At 39.0% G+C, this 22013-nt stretch overlaps 1 protein-coding gene across 1 annotated transcript in view; it reads right to left on the bottom strand.

Moving 5' to 3' along the window:
- Nucleotides 1–22013, bottom strand: part of LOC139949997 (protein O-mannosyl-transferase 1-like) — an 86703-nt gene that overhangs the window by 62175 nt on the left and 2515 nt on the right. Inside the window, exons 2-4 of the mRNA XM_071948618.1 lie at nt 15964–16050; nt 4717–4872; nt 3362–3516 (exon numbers count right to left, since the gene is read on the bottom strand). Coding sequence (XP_071804719.1) covers nt 3362–3516; nt 4717–4832 — 271 coding nt within the window. The 5' untranslated portion in view covers nt 4833–4872; nt 15964–16050. The remainder of the gene's footprint in view (nt 1–3361; nt 3517–4716; nt 4873–15963; nt 16051–22013) is intronic.

Consider the following 22013-nt stretch of genomic DNA (forward strand, 5'->3'; position numbering starts at 1 on the left):
ACAGACCAGTCTTCTCACTCTAAACATATGCATAAAATAACAAACCTGTGAAAGTTTGAGCTCAATTGGTCGTCGAAGTTGCGAGATATTAATGAAAGAAAAAACATCCTATCACACAAAGTTGTGTGCTTTCAGATGCTCGATTTCAGGACCTCAAACTCTGAATCTGAGGTCTCAAAAACAAATTCGTGGAAAATTACTTCTTCCTCACAAACTATGTTACTTCAGAGAGAGCTGTTTCTCACAATGTTTTATATTATAACACCCCTTACAAGTATTCTGCCTGCTCATTGGTTTAGAGCGCGTCACATGACATGTCTTAGTTTTGCTAGACGACGGCTGTATGATAGTGCTTCGATTTGCCGTGCGTTAGTCCAAAGACTAGCACACCGCGTGCAGTACCCAGACGTCCTTTGCGTATATGAGGATTATAAATTAATAGTCTGTAACCATTTCGGATTGCACGACACTACATGCAGCACAGTAAAAGTTTTTGCAATCTGTACTCGCGTCGTCCGTTGATTGTAGCCTTCAGGTCTGTAACTTAATAATAGTAGTACAGTATTTAGAAATGTTTGGGGTGTTATAAAACAAATATTGACTGCTTTTACTCGTGCAATGGTTAGAACTATGACTCCCTCGGTGATCCCCGTAGCGTTCTGTTTTCCCTCGGCTTCGAAAATAGAACGCTCCGGGGATCACCTCGGGAGTCATAGTTTTAACCATATCACTCGAAGCAGTCAATATTTGTATACTATCAACCTCTCCCCATTACTCTCTACCAAGGAAGGTTTTATGCTAATATTTACTTTGAGAAATAACCCATAATGGCCACTGCCTTTAAAATAAACATGTACAACCTTCAGGGCAGGGTTCGAAATTAGCGGTTGCCAAATGCGAGTGAAAATAGCGGCGGGCAAGTGAAAACCTGAGTCAAATAATTATTCCTTATACATATAAATGAGGGTTCAGTGGCAAAATCCCACAGAAAACTTTTACTAAAGCTGTTAAACTAGTAAGTTTGACAAGTCTAGATACTTGCTAGATTTAATTTTGCTGTGATCAGAACCGGAATTGCTGTCGTTTGTTTCAGAAAACATGTACAATTAATTGAAAACACGATGCACAAACCACATGGTGCCGAGTATCCTTACAGTACATGTACACGGTTGCCCACTGGTACGTCCATGGAGTTGGTATGCACAGCACATATACAACACACACAGTCGTCCAAAGTCCATTCTGACCAACACTCTGCACGCTGTGATTGGCCATTGATGGTTGTTGATAATTCCGTATTCATGATGTTCTTGACTAGACTTCAATGCAGTACACATGCGCGAACAGAGTAAATAATTGCCGCACGTTATGCATAATGCCTGCAGACTGTGCACAATGTACAGCCTTGGAGGAATTCCAATAACATGGACAACTTTTGCCAACAGAGGGCGTTGCGAGGTAAAGTTCATTGAATTATTTCTAGATGTGCGATGTTGACTGATCATTGATTCATGAAGATTTTGTTGCAAACTGAGTTCAAAACATGTTCAAATCAACGGACCCCATAACCATGAAGTCATTAAAGTTGTTGTTGATGGAATAGGGATAGTTTAAGGTAAAATTCAGATATAAAATCCTCCAAAAAAAGCAATTTTAAGGGCTTCATTTTCGGGGGGGGGTTTTGGTTTTTTTTATTTTTTTTATTTTGTGTACAAATACATGTGGGCAAGTGAAAAACCCTGCGGGCGATCGACAATTGTGGTTGACTCCACCGGCGGGCGATTGGAAAAAAAGTTAAGGGACCCCTTGTAGGGTATTTCATTTTTTTAAGAATTTCTTTGAACAAGTTTTTTAAGTGTCGGCTATCTTGAAACCTAGCCTAACTTAGCAAACAAGTCTGTTTCTGTTTGGTCGGAACAGCCTAATCGTCGCGGTTCAACCGAACCCACAAAAAAACCTCAACCAATGAACAAAGCTCAAACATGTTTCTGGTTTGGGTCACCAAAATGCATCCTTAAACCATGCCTGACCGAGCCAAACAGTTACTGTTTGGTCAGAACAGCCTCGTCACTACGGTTCAACCGAACACACATAATTTAATCAACCAATGAACAAAGCTCAAACATGTTTCTGGTTTGGGTACCCAAAATGCATCTTTAAACCATGCCTGACCGAGCGAAACAGTTACTGTTTGGTCGGAACAGCCTCGTCACTTAGGTTTAACCCTTTCAATACCACATTGTTTATTGCAAGCGCCCAACCGGATACCGCATTGTTGACAAAGGTCACAAAGCTGTGTACCGTATTTTTTCACACTAAAAAAAATATAACGCAATTTACAATGTGTGCTGTTTTCAATCTTGATTTTCTGTGGGAAGACATTATTTTTGGGAAAAACTTTGTGCATGCACTTTGTAGCATATAAAATGACCTTTCCTACGATGTCAAATTTGTATATATTTTATCTTAATTTTGTTTGCAAGATTTCTTGTTGAAAAAAAAATACTTCTATTTTTATTCGGGATTTCTGTCTCAAAGAAAAACAAGATTTTCAACCTATTTTTCCTCAAGAAAAGTTTGTAAAAACTTCTCAGAAAATATAACCGTTTTTATTATAGGCTTCTATTTCCATTTGTACCTTAATCGGAACCTATTTTGCTGAAAAATCTTATCTGTGTTAAAAGTGCTCAGCTACCACGGTCACTTCTTCGACCAGCACGAGTGGGCCAAGGCCCGCTCTATGCACGCCCAAGCCCACGGCGTTGAACGGGTGACGTGCTTGGTCCAGTTAGCTACCGTTGGTGCATAGTCCGGTTTTGTCATCATCTGACTGCATGTCTGGTGACGAAATACCACGATTTGATGCTAAATGTTCACTAGATACTTTGATAGAACTTTCCAAGTCTTTTTACAGAGTCACTATAGGCAAACATATAAGCCAAAACCTCCGTGCAATGAGCAGACATGATGGTGATTTTTGACCAAAAAAAAACGGAAGCGTGAAATCTTGAGGTGTACTTTTCTCAGAAAATCACAATGGCGACCCCATTTACAGTACATACCATTGCAATGCTTACTAAACAAGCAACCCGTCTATATAAAACCTAACAACAGAGGGCGCCAAACGAATCAAATACAGTCTCTCAAAGGCAAAGCTTTTTTCTGTCGAGTTTTCTCGACATTGGTACGGAGCAACTACACAGCGCACGGTTGAATAAGGAAGCGCTTGCATTGCGCGGTCGAGTAAACTCGACAATGGTATTGAAAGGGTTAACTGAACACACACACCAAATTTCAACCAATGAACAAAGCTAAAACATGTTTCAGGATTGTGTCGCTAAAAAAAACATGATTCTCTTACCATCCCCAATCCTCTCAAAGGGAAACGTGACATTGGTATCAGCCATGTAGCCGGCTCCTGCAAGCAATAACTTGCCAAGTGGTGGATGGATGTCAAAGAAGAACACTTGCTTGAGATACATATTGATGAACTTGCCAAAGTGGAACTCATCAAATCTGCAGACCAAAGATAAATGTGGATTGTTATAGGTAATCTACTATGTAATAATAATATTAATGAACCCTTCTTCACAGAGAAGTCTCAATACCGCCTTGAGATGAAAACGAAAGAGGAGTAAAAGTTAATAGAGGTGTCAAGAAATTAAATCTGGCAAGTGGTGATGTACGGAGCGAGCAGGCCTAAATTAACAAAATATAAATCATAATGCAGGCTTGTATGCTTCGTTTTTTTCACAAGGAAGGGCACCAAGGAATTTCTCCTTGATATGGGCATCATATGAAGAAATTGCAAATTTCTACTGTGGAGCATTTCAAGGGCACCAAGGCCAATGACCGGGGGCATGGAGGAGGCAATTACCTTTGTTGCCTCCATGAAGTATCAGGCCTGCATAATGCCACAAACATAAGGCTGTGGCAAGATGTTTTTACAGCCTCCTTGACAGAATATAATGCAGAGCAATGATAAGATAAATCAAGTACATGTTTGTCAACATGAGCAAGTTTGGGTGAGCAACTAGATGGACTAGACTGACCAGAAACTATGACGTACATGTAGCTCCTCACGAGTTGACCATATAGACAATGCTCCAGTGCATTGTACGATATAGTCAATCTCCCTGTTCTCTATGGTTTCTGGTTAGTCTAGTCGGTGTAGTCAAGTCAGGTCGCTCACCCAAACTTACTCCATGCTGTAGGATACATCTTCCTGCTCTGAACAGCGAGATCTTAATTGAATGTCAATAATACAAGGAATCCATGTCACTTAGTTTGTACTACACTAACACTGAAGGTGCTATACACAAGGAGACACTCAACATTCCAAAATACCCTTGGCTTAGACCCAGTTACCGGAGCGCTGTACCCCTTTTGTTGAGTTTGTGATTCTCAATCATACTAGCGCCCCAGGTACATTTTGTAAGTCACCCGTTCAAAACCAACCGCCAAAAAATGTAACCTGCCATGGAGCCGTGAAATATGAATCTGATGAAAATGGTGGCTTCTTGTAAGTAAGATTTGAGTTATGAAGCTTTTAAATTTGTCCGCCCCAGAAACGGGCCCTCATATCTAAAACTGTGTGTACAGTGCAGAAGAAGAGTCCTACATACTGTAGGGGTACTTTGGCTTGTGCAAGTATGTTTGGTCATGAGCATCCAAGCTTGAATGTTTGCTAAATAAATTATAAAGAGCTTGACTTACACAACTTCTCTTGGTTCCTCCAGTCGCCACATTCTCATCATGAATGAAGTCAACGTGAGTCCAAGAAGGACCAAGTTAATCTCAAAACGCATTGAGAAGAACCACCTGGATTTCATTCTTGTTGGAGTTCAGTTTGACTTCGATTGAGAGAAGAATCTGTTAAAACAGTACAAATATTTAGGTTAGTGTTCTGTTGCAGACAGTTTGTACCTTGTGTTGAATCTTGGGGATCCTACATGTATGCGTCAGGTTGGTCCACAGGCATCTTGCCATGCCTTCTACCACCTGTGTCAGGTTGGCCTACAGGCTAAATATTTAGGTTAGTGTTCTGTTGCAGACAGTTTGTACCTTGTGTTGAATCTTGGGAAAACTACATGTATGCGTCAGGTTGGCCTACAGGCGTCTTGCCATACCTTCTACCACCTGTAGGACCCCGGGTTCGAATCCCACCGGGGCACTATGTGGATTGGGTTTTTATTCCCAGTGTATGTTTTCCCTGGAATAATTCTCTCAGGTTCTCCTCCCACATCTAAACACTGAAATTTCTTCAATGTCTTCTTCACCTTGTCCAAATGCTAAAAAGACTGTGAGGACTGAGCACTGCAACGTTGATCAAATTTGAACAATTATTTGCTAATATAGATGTTAAATTTGCATCGGGGATAAAGAATATTAATTTTTGGCTTTTACCCATATACACCGATGTGTGTAGCATTGTACACTCAGTTCTTTCCCCGAGTCCTGTGAAAAAAGTCACAGGCATTTTACTCGGCTGGGATTCGAACCCACGACCTTTGCAATTCTAGAGCAGTGTCATACCAACTAGACCACCGAGATTGCCCGGTAGCTAGAGGCAGTTCGAATCCTATGTTTTAGCAGCGGGTACTGCAAACGATTTAACAGATGTTAAATTTGCATCGGGATAAAGAATATTAATTTTTGGTTTTTACCCATATACACCGATGTGTGTAGCACTGCATACTCAGTACTTTCCCCGAGTCCTGTGATTTTTTTCACAGGACTCAGGAAAGTACTGAGTAAACAGTTCTACACACATCGGTGTATATGGGTAAAACAAAAAAACTAATATACTTCTAATACATGTACCAAAATATGGTAGTCTAATGAATATTCAACTTGTGATTCATAACCATTTATATTTTAACAACTCATTCATTATCATTAAAAATACACCTTGGTTAACCTCATACACGTAATGAGTTAATGAGTTAATGAGTTACTGAAAGAACAAAAAACATGTACTTTTAAATGAATAAATTATAGTTGTTTTTAAAATCCTTAATAGTGCCCATCGTGATGAAAATGTCCCCAGAAATTGGTGATTTTCGTCAGGCTTACCTTTGAGCTACTCTACTTTAGATGTCCTATATTTTCAGCATTTATTTTCATAACTTTAACTGGATTTAGAGGTATTTCCGAGGTATAAATTTACTGGTGTGTAGAGAAGACATTTTACACACGTGTGTTCTATAAGTACACATGTCAGATACTGTTTATATTAAATCCAAGATGGCAACTGCCGTTGGTTGTTCTTAACTTTACTGTGATTGGTTGGAAGCTGGTAGATAATTTTCTAGTTTGTGAATAGCCACAAAAACACCTTACTTTATGAGTGTAGATTTACAGTTTTTCATACTGAACAAGCTTTTATGGTTTTGGTGCACATTGGAATGAAACTTTTCCGGTGGTTAAATTAAGTAGGAAAACGTGATTATCGTCTGCACAGTGTTCAGTATGGCTCATTAATATTCATAAGGTGATGTCATACTATTTTTATCAATGAATGTAAGGTTTGTTTTTATGCATTCTGGAACATTGTGAATGGATTTCTTAGGAACTAAGTTTGCTTAATTAATAAATTCTTTTATTCAAAGGGACACACCAGCTCACCGTTTACGCAATTTTGGGGTGTAGAATCATAAATAATGTTTTTATAGATGGTTGCTATAAAAAAAATCATGAAAATGTTACGTATTTAGCGAAAAATTATTTTAAAAAACCAAACCGGCCATATAACAAGCTTCCGTTACACAGACTCTTCGAATGTGAATCTTACGTTAGATTTTTCACCATTATTTACATTTTGTAGCGATAATTTGAATACACTTTTTCGTCAAGTATTCTTAAATCATTTTGTAAAAAAAAGATTTAAATTTGGTTAAGTAAGTTACTTTTAGACGACTGAAAGTAAAACTAGCCCGGAAGGTCACGTGATTGTTTGTACCACTTTTTGGTTAGAACAATCTTGCGACCTGCGTTTTTTGTCTTAAAATGCTCAAAAACGGCTAGATTTTATGATTTTTTTTCAAGGCCTGTTCTTCTTCATTCCTGAAAGACCGTTGAAGTCATATCTCAGTCTATTCTGTAGCCCAAACAGCCCAATTCGGCAGGTGTGTCCAGAGAATGTTTTTGCACTTTCATTCAGAATCATACTGTATAAATATGTGAACCTGAGCTGTTTTGCAACAGTTATGTGTAAACCAATTTTGCTTCGCCGATTTTTAGGGGCGTGGCGTAATTACTATGCGTGAGAACTTTTCTGTGCGTGTGGCGCAAAGTTCAAAAAGTATAAATAGAGCAGATTTTAGTGAATCTTCACCCCTTTTATCGATCCTGGCCTTGACCTTGACAGTTGTGTATAATCGTATTGCTGATCTCTTAAAGTATTGTTTGTTGGATTGCTCCGCTGAGTCTGAGAAGTGCATAAATACAGGTATGTGGAGTTCTGTTTATAAACTGTAAGACAGTAAACAATGTGGATTTTTTGTGAATAATTAAACTAATTATTCCCGATTTATTTGCCATGTTATCAGATGTTATTTTGGGGAGCTGTGGAGCCAAATAGTCATTGAGGAGCTTTGGAGTTAGATGTAATATTGGGGAGCTATGGAGGAGTTCTGGAGTTTATAGATTAAATATTGGGGAGCTTCATTGTAACTTATTAGAGGAGTTGTGTAGCCAGATAATTATTTTAGGAACTGTGGAGCTATTTAAGGAATTACGTTAGATTTTCTCAAGGAGCACTCTTGGGGAGCCACAAGAGTTTGAGGAGCTGAACTCCGGGGAGCCATTAGGATTGTGTTAGATTTGTAGATAATTAATTGTAATTAGTAAAGGATAATTATTTAGGGACTGTGGAGCTATTTAAGGAATTACGTTAGACTTTCTTGAAGAGCATTCTCAAGGAGCCACAAGAGTTCGAGGAGCTCAACTCCGGGGAGCCATTATGATTGTGTTAGATTTGTAGATAATTAATTGTAATTAGTAAAGGATAATTATTTAGGGACTGTGGAGCTATTTAAGGAATTACGTTAGACTTTCTTGAAGAGCATTCTCAAGGAGCCACAAGAGTTTGAGGAGCTGAACTCCGGGGAGCCATTAGGATTGTGTTAGATTTGTAGATAATTAATTGTAATTACTAAAGGATAATTATTTAGGGACTGAGGAGCTATTTAAGGAATTACGTTAGATTTTCTTGAAGAGCATTCTCAAGGAGCCACAAGAGTTCGAGGAGCTGAACTCCGGGGAGCCATTAGGATTGTGTTAGATTTGTAGATAGCTAATTGTAAGTAGTAGAGGAGGATATAGGAGCCACAGGGCCTTGACAATATCACTTGGTGTGTTTTATATTACAAAGCTCAAGTTTATCTTATCAGACAAGGAGTGGACAGTTCCCTTATAATTTTCATCGCTCATTGATTCGTTTGGATTGGATCTTGTTGAAGCTGCAAAGCGCAGGACCCTTTTAGTGTTTATAGGTAGAGTGCATTTTGTTGAAGCTGCAAAGCGCAAGATCACTCGGAGCAGTGGATATTGTAGGTCGGAGCCTGGTATCACTGTAGTTTATTATAGGTTTAAATAAGTGCATTTTGTTGAAGCTGCAAAGCGCAAGATCACTCGGAGCAGTTGGATATTGTAGGTCGGAGCCTGGTATCACTGTAGTTTGTTATAGGTTTAAATAAGTGGATTTTGTTGAAGCTGTAGAGCGCAAGATCACTCGGAGCAGTGGATATTGTATGGTTGGAGCCTGGTATCACTGTAGTTTATTATAGGTTTAAATAAGTGGACTTTGTTGTAGCTGCAGAGCGCAAGATCACTCGGAGCAGTGGATATTGTATGGTTGGAGCCTAGTATCACTGTAGTTTATTATAGGTTTAAATAAGTGGATTTTGTTGAAGCTGTAGAGCGCAAGATCACTCGGAGCAGTGGATATTGTAGGTTGGAGCCTAGTATCGTTTAAGTTTTTAACTTGTTTAAGTAGTGGATTTGCAGGTGGAGGACCAGCAAATTTAGAGGATTCATTTGGGAAATATAAGAGATTTGAAAAACCCTGGCTTGTAAATTTTGAGTGATGTAAATAATAATTTGTTGAAGTGGAGAGTCAAGTAAACCAGTTATTGCCACTTTGCAGAATTTTTAAATTCTGCAAAGTATTTAAAAATACTCTTGTGTGCAGATTTAATCATTTGGTTTTATCCTCTTGCTTGGTCATATATTTTGACGGTGAACCCTAGTCTACCCACTCGATAATCTAAACCGGTGAGGCGGAACTCCGTTAGTTTAGGCCTTTAAATTTTCCGCCTGGTGGCAGCGCTATTGAAGACGACCTGTGAGATGACTTGAGGTCAGAAGAGGTCTACATTTCCGCCACACTATGAACACGTTGACCAAACCACAGTCGAATCACTTTGTGAAGGATACGAACATCTATCGCAAGTGGCTAATATACAAATATTGACTGGCAACGAGTTAACTAGTATACAACTATTCCCAGGAGGGACTTTGAGTGACCAGAAAAGCGACCTATAGGCTCCTCTTCTGGTCACTCACAGGCCCGAGGGGGAATAGACGTACACTAGTTATCGAATTACACCAGTCAATATGTGTTTCATAACACAGCTCGGTCTTAAATGTCAAATAAGAACAGAAAAAGGAGTTTTGTAGTTGTTGTTCACAGTTCAAGTCAAGAGAGGGCGCTGTTACCCGCGGGCACTATATTCAAAGACCATTGCCCGTTCTGGTACTATTCCCGCAAAACACTCGCTCGCGATCACTAGCCTATATTAGTTCATCCCACGTGACCGTGTTTCAGCAAACCAGAATACAGAATGAGAAAGAGGTGTGTTATAAAGATTGTTATTATGATTAGGAATTCAATGGTAGGCCAATTTGTCCTAATTGTTGTTGACCAATCAGAATAGAGCAATGTGCCATGTGAGGGCACTCTCAAACGTATTTGAGTCACTTCCGGGGTAGATTCATTCATACCCAAAAACATTCATTAAAGACTGGAACACTATACCATCACAGTTATCATATCCCACCACGGACAATAAGACCTTAAAGGCGGCAGTGGACACTATTAATGGTAATTACTCAAAAAAAGTACCGGGTAATAGTATGAAATCTTACATGGTAACAAGAAATGGGGAGAGGTTGATAGTATAAAAAAATGACAGAATTGGCTCCTTCTGAAGTGGAGTACTTTTCGAGAAATAAGTTATTTTCCATGAATTTGATTTTGAGACCTCAGATTTACATGTGGACCTTGAGGTCTAGAAATCAAGCATCTGAAAGCAAACAACTGCGTGTGACAAAGGTATTTTTCTTTCATTACTTCAATTTCAGCAGGTTTGTTATTTCATGCATTGTTGAGATAAAGCAAGTGAGAAGACTGGTCTTTGACAATTACTAATAGTGTCCAGTGACTTTAAAATGGGGCGTTATAATCCACCTCTAAAGCAACTTAAAGCTACTCAACAATAATGACAGAACGCTGATTAAAACTGGCAGGACGAATTGCATACTACATAACCCTGGAAGTGATAAACATTACTTCGATTGCCCTCTCGCAGTCGAAAATACGGCGCATTGGTATTTTGTTTTCATACCTAGCACCTTGAATTGTATATGAAAGCCCAAAGCTTTAAAATACGAGGTAAGTAGGAGTTTAGTCTTCAGATTGTGACTGGTTCTTGCCCCCCCCCCCCCCCCCCCCCCGAGGAGTAGCTAAACAATAAATTCATCCTCACTTCTTAATTTTCTCTAATTTATTTTACTTTCAGAAAGCATGTCAAGTTATTTTTAGGGTTTGTTACGTCCAGTTTGGGTCATAGACAAACTCCTAAAAATGTACCCTATTCAGCCGCATGAGGTCTCTATCCTAGAGCAGCGTGAACATGAACGCGGTCAAAAATTGTGTCTTTTGTCGTGAGATGCAATAAGCCCAAAGTGACAATAAACAAAACACTTTTTTGACGTTCACGTTTAGTGCTCCCATAACGTGCAGCCTATTGACCAGAAAGTTTACAAGACCAATTCAGATGAGAATAAACTAAAAAGAGGCCTACGCTGTATTCCAAAATACATCAAAAACCTCTTCATAATAATTAAAACTAACATGAGGTACACAGAATATGTTGATGGTTAATGTGGAGGTACGATTGTGTCAGATTATTTCCTTCCAAACTAAAAAGGTTAATAGGAAACTACACAACCATACACAAGTCAATGGGAAACTACACAACCATACACAAGTCAATGGGAAACTACACAACCATACACAAGTCAATGGGAAAGTACACAACCATACACAAGTCAATGGGAAACTACACAACCATACACAAGTCAATGGGAAACTACACAACCATACACAAGTCAATGGCAAACTACACAACCATACACAAGTCAACGGGAAACTACACAACCATACACAAGTCAATGGGAAACTACACAACCATACACAAGTCAATGGGAAACTACACAACCATACACAAGTCAATGGACACTTCATAACCATACACAAGTCAATGGAAATTGACACAACCATACACCAGTCAATGGGAAACTACACAACCATGCACAAGTCAATGGGAAACTAAACAACCATACACATGTCAATGGGAAACTAAACAACAATCTGAGGTTTCTAGCCATCGACTTAGCTGGGGGAGGGGGGTAGGGCTGGCTACCTCACCCTCCTAGCAAGCACGCCCCTAACACAACTCAATGGGAAACTACACAACCATACACAAGTCAATGGGAATTGACACAACCATACACATGTCAATGGGAAACTACACAACCATACACAAGTCAATGGGAAACTACACAACCATACACAAGTCAATGGGAAACTACACAACCATACACAAGTCAATGGACACTTCAAAACCATACACATGTCAATGGGAAACTAAACAACAATCTGAGGTTTCTAGCCATCGACTTAGCTGGGGGAGGGGGGTAGGGCTGGCTACCTCACCCTCCTAGCAAGCACGCCCCTAACACAACTCAATGGGAAACTACACAACCATACACAAGTCAATGGGAATTGACACAACCATACACATGTCAATGGGAAACTACACAACCATACACATGTCAATGGGAAACTACACAGCCATACACAAGTCAATGGGAAACTACACAACCATACACAAGTCAATGGGACAATTCACAACCATACACAAGTCAATGGGAATTGACACAACCATACACCAGTCAATGGGAAACTATACAACCATACACAAGTCAATGGGAAACTACACAACCATACACAAGTGAATGGGAAACTACACAACCATACACAAGTCAATGGGAAACTACACAACCATACACAAGTCAATGGGAAACTACACAACCATACACAAGTCAGTAACCATACACAAGTCAATGGGAAACTACACAACCATACACAAGTCAATGGGAAACTACACAACCATACACAAGTCAATGGCAAACTACACAACCATACACAAGTCAATGGACACTTCACAACCATACACAAGTCAATGGGAAACGACACAACCATACACAAGTCAATGGGAAACTACACAACCATCACAAGTCAATGGGAAACTACACAACCATACACAAGTCAATGGGAAATTAAACAACCATACACAAGTCAATGGGAAACTACACAACCATACATAAGTCAATGGGAAACAACACAACCATACACAAGTCAATGGGAAACTACACAACCATACACAAGTCAATGGGAATATACACAACCGAACACAAGTCAATGGGAATATACACAACCATACACAAGTCAATGGGAATATACACAACCATACACAAGTCAATGGGAATATACACAACCATACACAATTATGCGTATTTTCGAAGCACACCGTACAGAGTTTTGTTAACTTTGTTTTTGCTGTATGTAAATCCTCTTCTTTACATCATGACATCAACTACTGAACTATGTTATTTCAAATCTACATTATTAACCACTGAATTTACACTGTAATTATGTCTGTGATTAAAAAATAGTACCGTATGCTTGTCCGACATCTTAAAAACAACTCACAAACACCTTAGGAGTATGTTCGCGGGCTCATTTTGTTTGTACACTACATACGTCCTAAGGAAGCAGTTCTTTGCCCCCGCGTTTTTAGAGTTTTTCACAAGAAATCCCACTACGTCCCATTAACAATCTGAGGTTTCTAGCCATCGACTTAGCTGAGGGAGGGGGGGGGGGCTGGCTACCTCACCCCCCTAGCAAGCACGCCCCTAACACAACTCAATGGGAAACTACACAACCATACACAAGTCAATGGGAATTGACACAACCATACACAAGTCAATGGGAAACTACACAACCATACACAAGTCAATGGGAAAATACACAACCATACACAAGTCAATGGGAAACTACACAACCATACACAAGTCAATTGGAAACTACACAACCATACACAAGTCAATAGGACACTTAATACAACCATACACATGTCAATGGGAAACTACACAACCATACACAAGTCAATGGACACTTCATAACCATACACAAGTCAATGGGAATTGACACAACCATACACCAGTCAATGGGAAACTACACAACCATGCACAAGTCAATGGGAAACTAAACAATCATACATATGTCAATGGGAAACTACAAAGCCACACACAAGTCAATGGGAAACTACACAACCATACACAAGTCAATGGGACAATTCACAACCATACACAAGTCAATGGGAATTGACACAACCATACACCAGTCAATGGGAAACTATACAACCATACACAAGTCAATGGGAAACTACACAACCATACACAAGTGAATGGGAAACTACACAACCATACACAAGTCAATGGGAAACTACACAACCATACACAAGTCAATGGCAATCTACACAACCATACACAAGTCAATGGACACTTCACAACCATACACAAGTCAATGGGAAATGACACAACCATACACAAGTCAATGGGAAACTACACAACCATACACAAGTCAATGGGAAACTACACAACCATACACAAGTCAATGGCAAACTACACAACCATACACAAGTCAATGGACACTTCACAACCATACACAATTCAATGGGAAATGACACAACCATACACAAGTCAATGGGAAACTACACAACCATACACAAGTCAATGGGAAACTACACAACCATACACAAGTCAATGGGAAACTACACAACCATACACAAGTCAATGGGAAACTACACAACCATACACAAGTCAATGGGAAACTACACAACCATACACAAGTCAATGGGAAACTACACAACCATACACAAGTCAATGGGAAACTACACAACCATACACAAGTCAGTAACCATACACAAGTCAATGGGAAACTACACAACCATAAACAAGTCAATGGGAAACTACACAACCATACACAAGTCAATGGCAATCTACACAACCATACACAAGTCAATGGGAAACTACACAACCATACACAAGTCAATGGGAATATACACAACCATACACAAGTCAATGGGAAACTACACAACCATACACAAGTTTTTCTCCTGACAATGTTGAACCCCCAAAATAGTGTTGCCCCCTAGCAAAGTCCCCCCCCCCCCCCTGATATTGTGGCCCCCAGATGTTATTTAGTACGGAAAATAATAAAGACTTCTTAAGTAACGGTTTTTAAAATGGCCAGACCCCAATACTTTAAATTATGTTTTTTACCAAAGCACCAACCTTCAAGGTAGAATTCAATGCACAAACTAAACATACATGTACATCCGGGGCGACTTTGTCAGGGGGCACTGGTTTTTGCACGCAGTCTCAGGGGGCAACTTTATAAAAATCTGGGGCGAGTTTGTCAGGGGGCGACTTTGTAACAATCTGGGGACACTTTGTCAGGGGGCGACATTGTTTTGGGGGCGACACTCTCTGGGGGCGACATTGTAACAACCCGGGACAAGCCGGTTAAGGTTATAATTTTGCATTTGGCGCAGATTTGCCTACATCATTCATTGATTACACATGCCACACAGGGTGACATCGTGCCCCAGTTCCTGGGTCTTAAAGGAACACGTTGCCTTGGATCGGTCGAGTTGATCTTTGAAAAGCGTTTGTAACCGTTTTTAAAAGAATACATATGGGTAGAAAGATGTTGTAAAAGTAGAATACAATGATCCACACAAACATGCCTCGAAATTGCGTGGTTTTCCTTTTACTCGTCGACTAACACGTCGGCCATTTGTGGGGGTCAAAATTTTGACTCCCATAAATGGCCGATCATATAGTAGAAGGAAAACCACGCAATTTCGAGGCAAACTTGTGTGGATCATTGTATTCTACTTTTAAAACATCTTTCCAACCATATGCATTTTATAAAAAAACGGTTACAAACGCTTTTGTTTTGACCAACTCGTCCGATCCAAGGCAACGTGTTCCTTTAACTAGTTACAAAATTATCACTGAAATATTTTCAGTTTTAAAAATAACACACATGTAGTATAGAAACAGATAACACATATTGACTGGCAATGAGGTAACTAGTAACCGTCTATTCCCACGAGGGACTTTGAGTGACCAGAAGAGCGACCTATTTCCTGAGGCCGAAGGCCGAGGGAAATAGGCCCCTCTTCTGGTCACTCACAGGCCCGAGGGGGAATAGACGTACACTAGTTACCGAATTATGCCAGTCAATATGTGTTTTATAACACAGCTCGGTTTTAAATATCAAATAAGAACAGAAAAGGAGTTTTGTAGTTGTGTTCACGGTTCAAGTCAAGAGAGGGCGCTGTTACCACGTACACTACTTGCAAAGACTAGTGCCCGCTCTGGTGCTATTCCCGCAAAACACGCGCGCAGCGTTTACTAGCCTATAATAGTTCATCCCACGTGACTGTGTTTCAGCCAACCAGAATACAAAACAAGCTAGAGGTGTGTTATAATATGAATTATTACTCAGATTTTGAGTTGTTGCAAAAGTGGAACATCTCTCACCTTCTTCTGTCGTACTTTTGTCAGTCGTTATCCATGGGTCGATTGAATCCTTCAATTTCTTGTTGACTACTGCTGTGAAGGTGTCTGCTGATGATGAAGTGTACATATCAAATTAGTTGTTGAGAATTATAAACAGCTTGAATTTGTACAGTTCACATATTTAATTGCTCTCCAATCCACTCTGTACCCTTGGCCCCATCTTCATTGAGATCAATTTCCTCCCTTTTTTGTCTGCAACTATCTTCATCATGAAACTTTCCAATATCATGCTACTGAAGTTGTAGACAGCCCAAGACTGCATTTTGTCAAAAATTCACATGTTTTGGGTAAAAATTAAACGGAAGGAACCCGACTAATTATGAGGTCCGTAGTGTGCACGCCTTGTAATGGAGCAAGTTGTCAAGATCGTTGAGATTTTTTTTTTACAACTTGGTCGTTCTAGAAGCGTGCACACAAAAAATCTTATTTTAGCAAATCCAGGTAGTAGGGTAGTCACCAGATTTGTCCCATTTTTACCACTTGCGAAAATCATGACACAAATTCTAACAACTCAAAACTTGATCCTCAAATGTCTAATGAATCCTTTCATAATACTCTTTGGTGGTGTAGCCCAGCCCGGCAACCGACTATTCATACTTGCAGACTAACTTCACGACACGGACTGGAGGCCGTATGTCTGCAATCAGCCGTAAACACACACTGTACATGGTGCATACTACTCTACACAAATGTACATCCATGTGTTAATGACCGATAGATGGATTGCACTAAGCGTCATCGATCGCCATATTTGATGAAATATGCATTTAAATCACTATGGCAGGTACAATGGATTAGTCTTGACCCAAGAGTTCAGCATTTACACGAAATGCAGTACAAAAAACACTATGTTGTACTGATAATTGACGTCTTATGCCAACACTATTCCATAACCAGGAAAGCGCCCTCTGTTGTCCATGTTGTACAAGCTCTGTGAAAAAGCAAAATGGCGGCCAACGGTTTTGCTGATTCACGATAAGAAAAACAAACTTATAAACATTATCTTTTAGCTAATACTTTACAGTCCAATGCCTCTTTTGTGGATTTTAAACTTATAATGGAGGAGTCGACGCCGAGTTGAGTGAGTTTATGGCGCATTGACGGCAAGTAGTAGGACCCTGCAAGGCTAACCAGGCTACCTGTGGGCAACACGTTCACAAACATATATATGCAGGTCTGCATAGTTTATCATAAAATAAACTTGCTTATGTGTAATCAGTCTATTGATGTAAAGACATGTAACCTCTTGTTATTTTAAGTGAAATTAGTTCGCAAGCAGGAATAGCCGATTCCTAGGTTACACACGGTGCTAAACGATCTATTAGGGTACACAGACAGGGCCAAAATTCGCCCCACCCAAGTTCAAAATCTCAACTTGGGAAATTTCTGCGTCCTGCTACCACTTTTCACTCATCTTTACAAAAAGGGATATCTCTCAGAGGTAAATTAGATACAACATTATTTCATATCTCTTTGAGGTTTCATGTCAAATGAAAAAGTGGTGTTTCGAGTGTTATTGACCCTTTATCCTGCATATCGCCCGGAGGCGCCCTGCGTAATCCCTTGCATACCGCCCACACGCGCAGTTTGACATGGTGTACTTTGACGTATAAACACACTAGTATAATGCAGCAAACAGCCGTTGATAAAGCGCGACCTCAAGATGACAATAGTCTAAAAATAGCACATGGTCAACATAAGAAAAAAATGACGCAAGGTTCAATGGTCAAAAGTTATTTCACAATCAAACAACGCATGACATGTATGAGTGGGTGCTTTATCTCGAGATATATAACAGAACAGACGTATGAAGCTAAACCACGATCTACAACCATGCACGTTCTATGGTTACTGCTGCTGGTTCCCTGTTTCTGCTTTGGTTTATGAACAATGTATGTGCTGTTAGAACCAGTGCTTGCTTAGTCTCTTGTGTGTGTCGTTTCCTCTTCATCAGTCAACATGAGAATCATGAATATTTATTATCTATACTAATTTATTCCAACGACCCGTGGCGTTTTCTCTTCAAGGCGGCCGCGGACTTAAAGAGCAGAGGGGGGAGAGAGAGAGACGATTGCTAAAAACAACACCAAAATAATGGATTACCCTCCGTTTAGTTTCACTCAGTCAGCAAATTATCAGGGTATGTTATTATAAAATTATAGTAAGTTTCCAACTCAAATTAACTACACAACCATACGCAACTCAATGGGAAACTACTCAACCATACACAACTAAATGGGAAACTACACAACCGTACACAAGTCAATGGGAAACTACACAAGTCAATGGGAAACTACATTGTACACAACCATACACAAGTCAATTGGAAACTACACAACCATACACAAGTCAATAGGAAATTCAAAACAGGAATTTTTTAACGTTGGAAGCTGCATTATTTCACGAAAATGACGGATTTGTGAGGAAAATATGAGGACCAAAACCCACTGCAGAAAAATGTACATGTATGCCGCCATGGAATGTGAATCTGTTGAAATTAGTGGCTTGTTGCAGCTAAGATTTCAGTTATGAAGCTGTGAAATTTTTTTTGCCCCAGAAACGGGCCTCAATAGTTAGGACTCTGTTCCTGTGTACAGAGAAAGAGTCCTATATAGGGCTAGGAAACTACACAACCATACACAAGTCAATGGGAAACTACACAACCATACACAAGTCAATGGGAAACTACACAACCATACACAAGTCAATGGGAAACTACACAACTATACACAAGTCAATGGGATGGGAAACACAAGCGTACACAACTCAATGGGAAACTACACAACCGTACACAACTCGTTGGGAAACTACACAACCATACACAACGCAGTGGGAAACACAACCGTACACAACTCAATAGGAAAATACACAACCATACACAACTCAATGGGAAACTACACAACCGTCCACAACTCATAGGGAAATTACACAACCGTACACGACTCAATGGGAAATTACACAACCATACACAACAAAGTGGGAAACACAACCGTACACAACTCAACAGGAAAATACACAACCATACACAACTCAATGGGAAACTACACAACCGTACACAACCCAATGGGAATCTACACAACCATACACAAGGCAGTGGGATGGGAAACACAATCGTACACAACTCAATGGGAAACTACACAACTGTACACAACACAATGGGAAACTACACAACCGTACAGAACTCAATGGGAAACTACACAACCGTACACAACTCAAAGGGAAACTACACCACCATACACAATGCAATGGGAAACTACACAATTCAATGAAAAACCTGAATACATACATTCATAAAAAAGTAGGTTTGTATCATAAAATAGCTTAAAAAGAGAATTACAACTATAAACTTTGAGGCAAGTTTACAGACAATGTAAGCCGAAGGAAAACTTTGGCATACCAACAATAATTTTCTAACAGTTGTTTAGCCTTTATTCAAAGTAAACACATGAGAAATGAATGTGTAGTCTTCTGACATGTACTTGTGTGTTACCCTGCCTTGAAACAAAACAAATATTTCCCACAGCCACTCATCTCATAATTTCTACATGATTTTATGAATTTCAACTAAGTATGTATTGTCTTTTTGTATTCTGTCATTAGCCTGTTCCATTGGATACAAACAGATGGGTGTTCAAGATAGAAGGCCAAGTTGCAGAGCAGATGATTTCATCCTTCCATCACATCAAAGTTCAGCTTTCCTTAATGGCTCAAGACAATTTTGTGTGGTATTATCGTTGCTATTTGTGGAAAAAGGGAACAGTTAAAGAAGCTTGGTCGTTTTTAAAGCAGTTTCTGTACTATCATTTACATGAACCTTTTTATATTAAAATAATGAGCAATTTCTTCTAGATTAAACAAGTTGGACATGGACAATGTTGTACTGCTATGTATTGTTGTAAAAACGAATTGTACAAATGCATACATTTTCTTCTCATGTTTAGATTAAAGTTCCATACTTTTATGATGTATGTATGTACTTTGAATTGTTGAAATAACCTTTGGTGGAAAAAATGCGTCTAGGGAGATTGGTACCACTTTCACTTTTTTTTAAACTTCTTTTAACAAATAAAACAACTCCTCATCAAAGATATGTCAGCAATATATTATGGTTTTATAATCCTTGTAATCAAATTTCAACATTACAGAAATAATAGTTAAAGTGGCTGCAACCACAACTTTGAAGAGGGATTGTTTCTTTGCATCATTTTAACCTTTTGTACAACGTACTTCCAACTGCAAATTAACAATGTTTTTTATAAACAACAATGGAATAATACAGTATTTGCCTATCATTAAAGAAATAAAGATTGTGCCAATAGATGCACCAAATGCAATAATAGCTTCCTCTGATTTATTTTCAACTTCTTTTGTGTGTGAATCTTCATTTCATTCACATTCTAGAGTTAAGTTTTGGGGGCAAAAGTTATTGTCAACGGTGGAGGGAGGGAGACATCAAAGTTTTTAATGAAATTTTTTGATGCAAATTGTCAACCAATGGATCTCCATGTTCAGTGTACTTTTGTTTTTTTATACAGCACTCATTAAGTCGACTGATATTTGGAAGAGCAAAGGAACTCAGCATAAATGTAACATGGAGGCAGGAAATATTGTATTTTCCTTCATCCATGGTTGTGATAAAAATCTTGATCAAAATTATTCAAGAAAATGTTGCTGCAGTTATGCGCATGTATGTTGGTGTTTATTATTAGATTTTGGTTCCTTTTTCATTGGAAAATGCAACTTCTGTTATGACAAACAAGAGAGGAAAGCCTAAAACCATTGGAATCGTACATGTAAAAGGCCTGTAACTTTAACGCTTTTCTGCATTTGAAGACAACTTGATATTCAAAGATTCAAAATATTTATTGTCATGGTAACAGCATGAAATTTGTTTTCCCTGTGTTGGGCCTATAAGGAGAATCTAATACAAGTAGAGTCATAAAAACAATAGACAACAAGAATATATTTAAAAAATTAAAGTAATAGAAAGGGGGATGATACAGATCATAAAATACACAATAATCATCAAATTTTAAAAATGCACCACGTTATCTCAACCAACTATTGTTACAAAGGTTAATATTGCGCTAGGTAGAAAACAAGTTCTTAAACCTGTTGGTCCTGAGACCTGCCTGAGTGGTTCTGAAAAAATTGAAGGTTAAAACTTATTAAACTGAGTCATAATGTAATCTTCCATGATTTCTTGCATGCTCTTATAGTGTCTGCTCCAATAATCCTGTAGGATATTTCATTTGTACTATAGCCCCCCCCCCCCCAATACAACTATTATGACTTATTATCTACATGTATCATAGCAGTTTTTTGTAAATGAGATATACTGGTTGGTAATAATGTGTTCCCGCATTTTCCTGTCTTTTCAAAGCCCCTTCGTAATTAATTGTCAGTGCTAAAGAGTATTGGTATATTTTGAAATTGCTCGCGCCCGAACACTAAAACACATTATTTAGATCTAAAAAGAACACAAGGGCGTGGCCGGAACGGACCAAATATTAATAAATGACTTTGTGTCTCGGTTTCTGTTCACAGAATTTGGGCTTATTATTGTTGCTTTCTTCTGAAAAAAAAAAGGTTTTTAAAAAGGGGGGAATTTATATTATTGTTTATGATTGTTCGTGTTCTGTTTTAGCTCAATTATCTTTGATGTACTATATTTTTGCAATAGCCAAGTGGTTGACGAGAGACGAATAAGCCCCATTAGTTGTCAGGGTGCCACTATAGGCCAAAAGTCATGCGAAAAACCGGGTTATCATAATCATTTCCATGCCCTCAAATTCGTTTTAATAATAATTATTGTTTTGGGGTCATGCAATTAATTGTGTCACTAGGGGCCTATAACAATTTATCACAACCTGGGTGCTATGTTGAGGAGGCGTGACAAATGTAGGCTTTGAGGTTGGTCCTACATATTTGGCTTGGGAAGTGAAAAAGTGATCATTATACCTGCAGCGGTTTAGGAAAAAACACATGATTTGTCTGTGTTTTTTCCGGGG

This window comes from Asterias amurensis, chromosome 2 (assembly GCF_032118995.1).
Source record: "Asterias amurensis chromosome 2, ASM3211899v1".
Taxonomy (NCBI): Eukaryota; Metazoa; Echinodermata; class Asteroidea; order Forcipulatida; family Asteriidae; genus Asterias; species Asterias amurensis.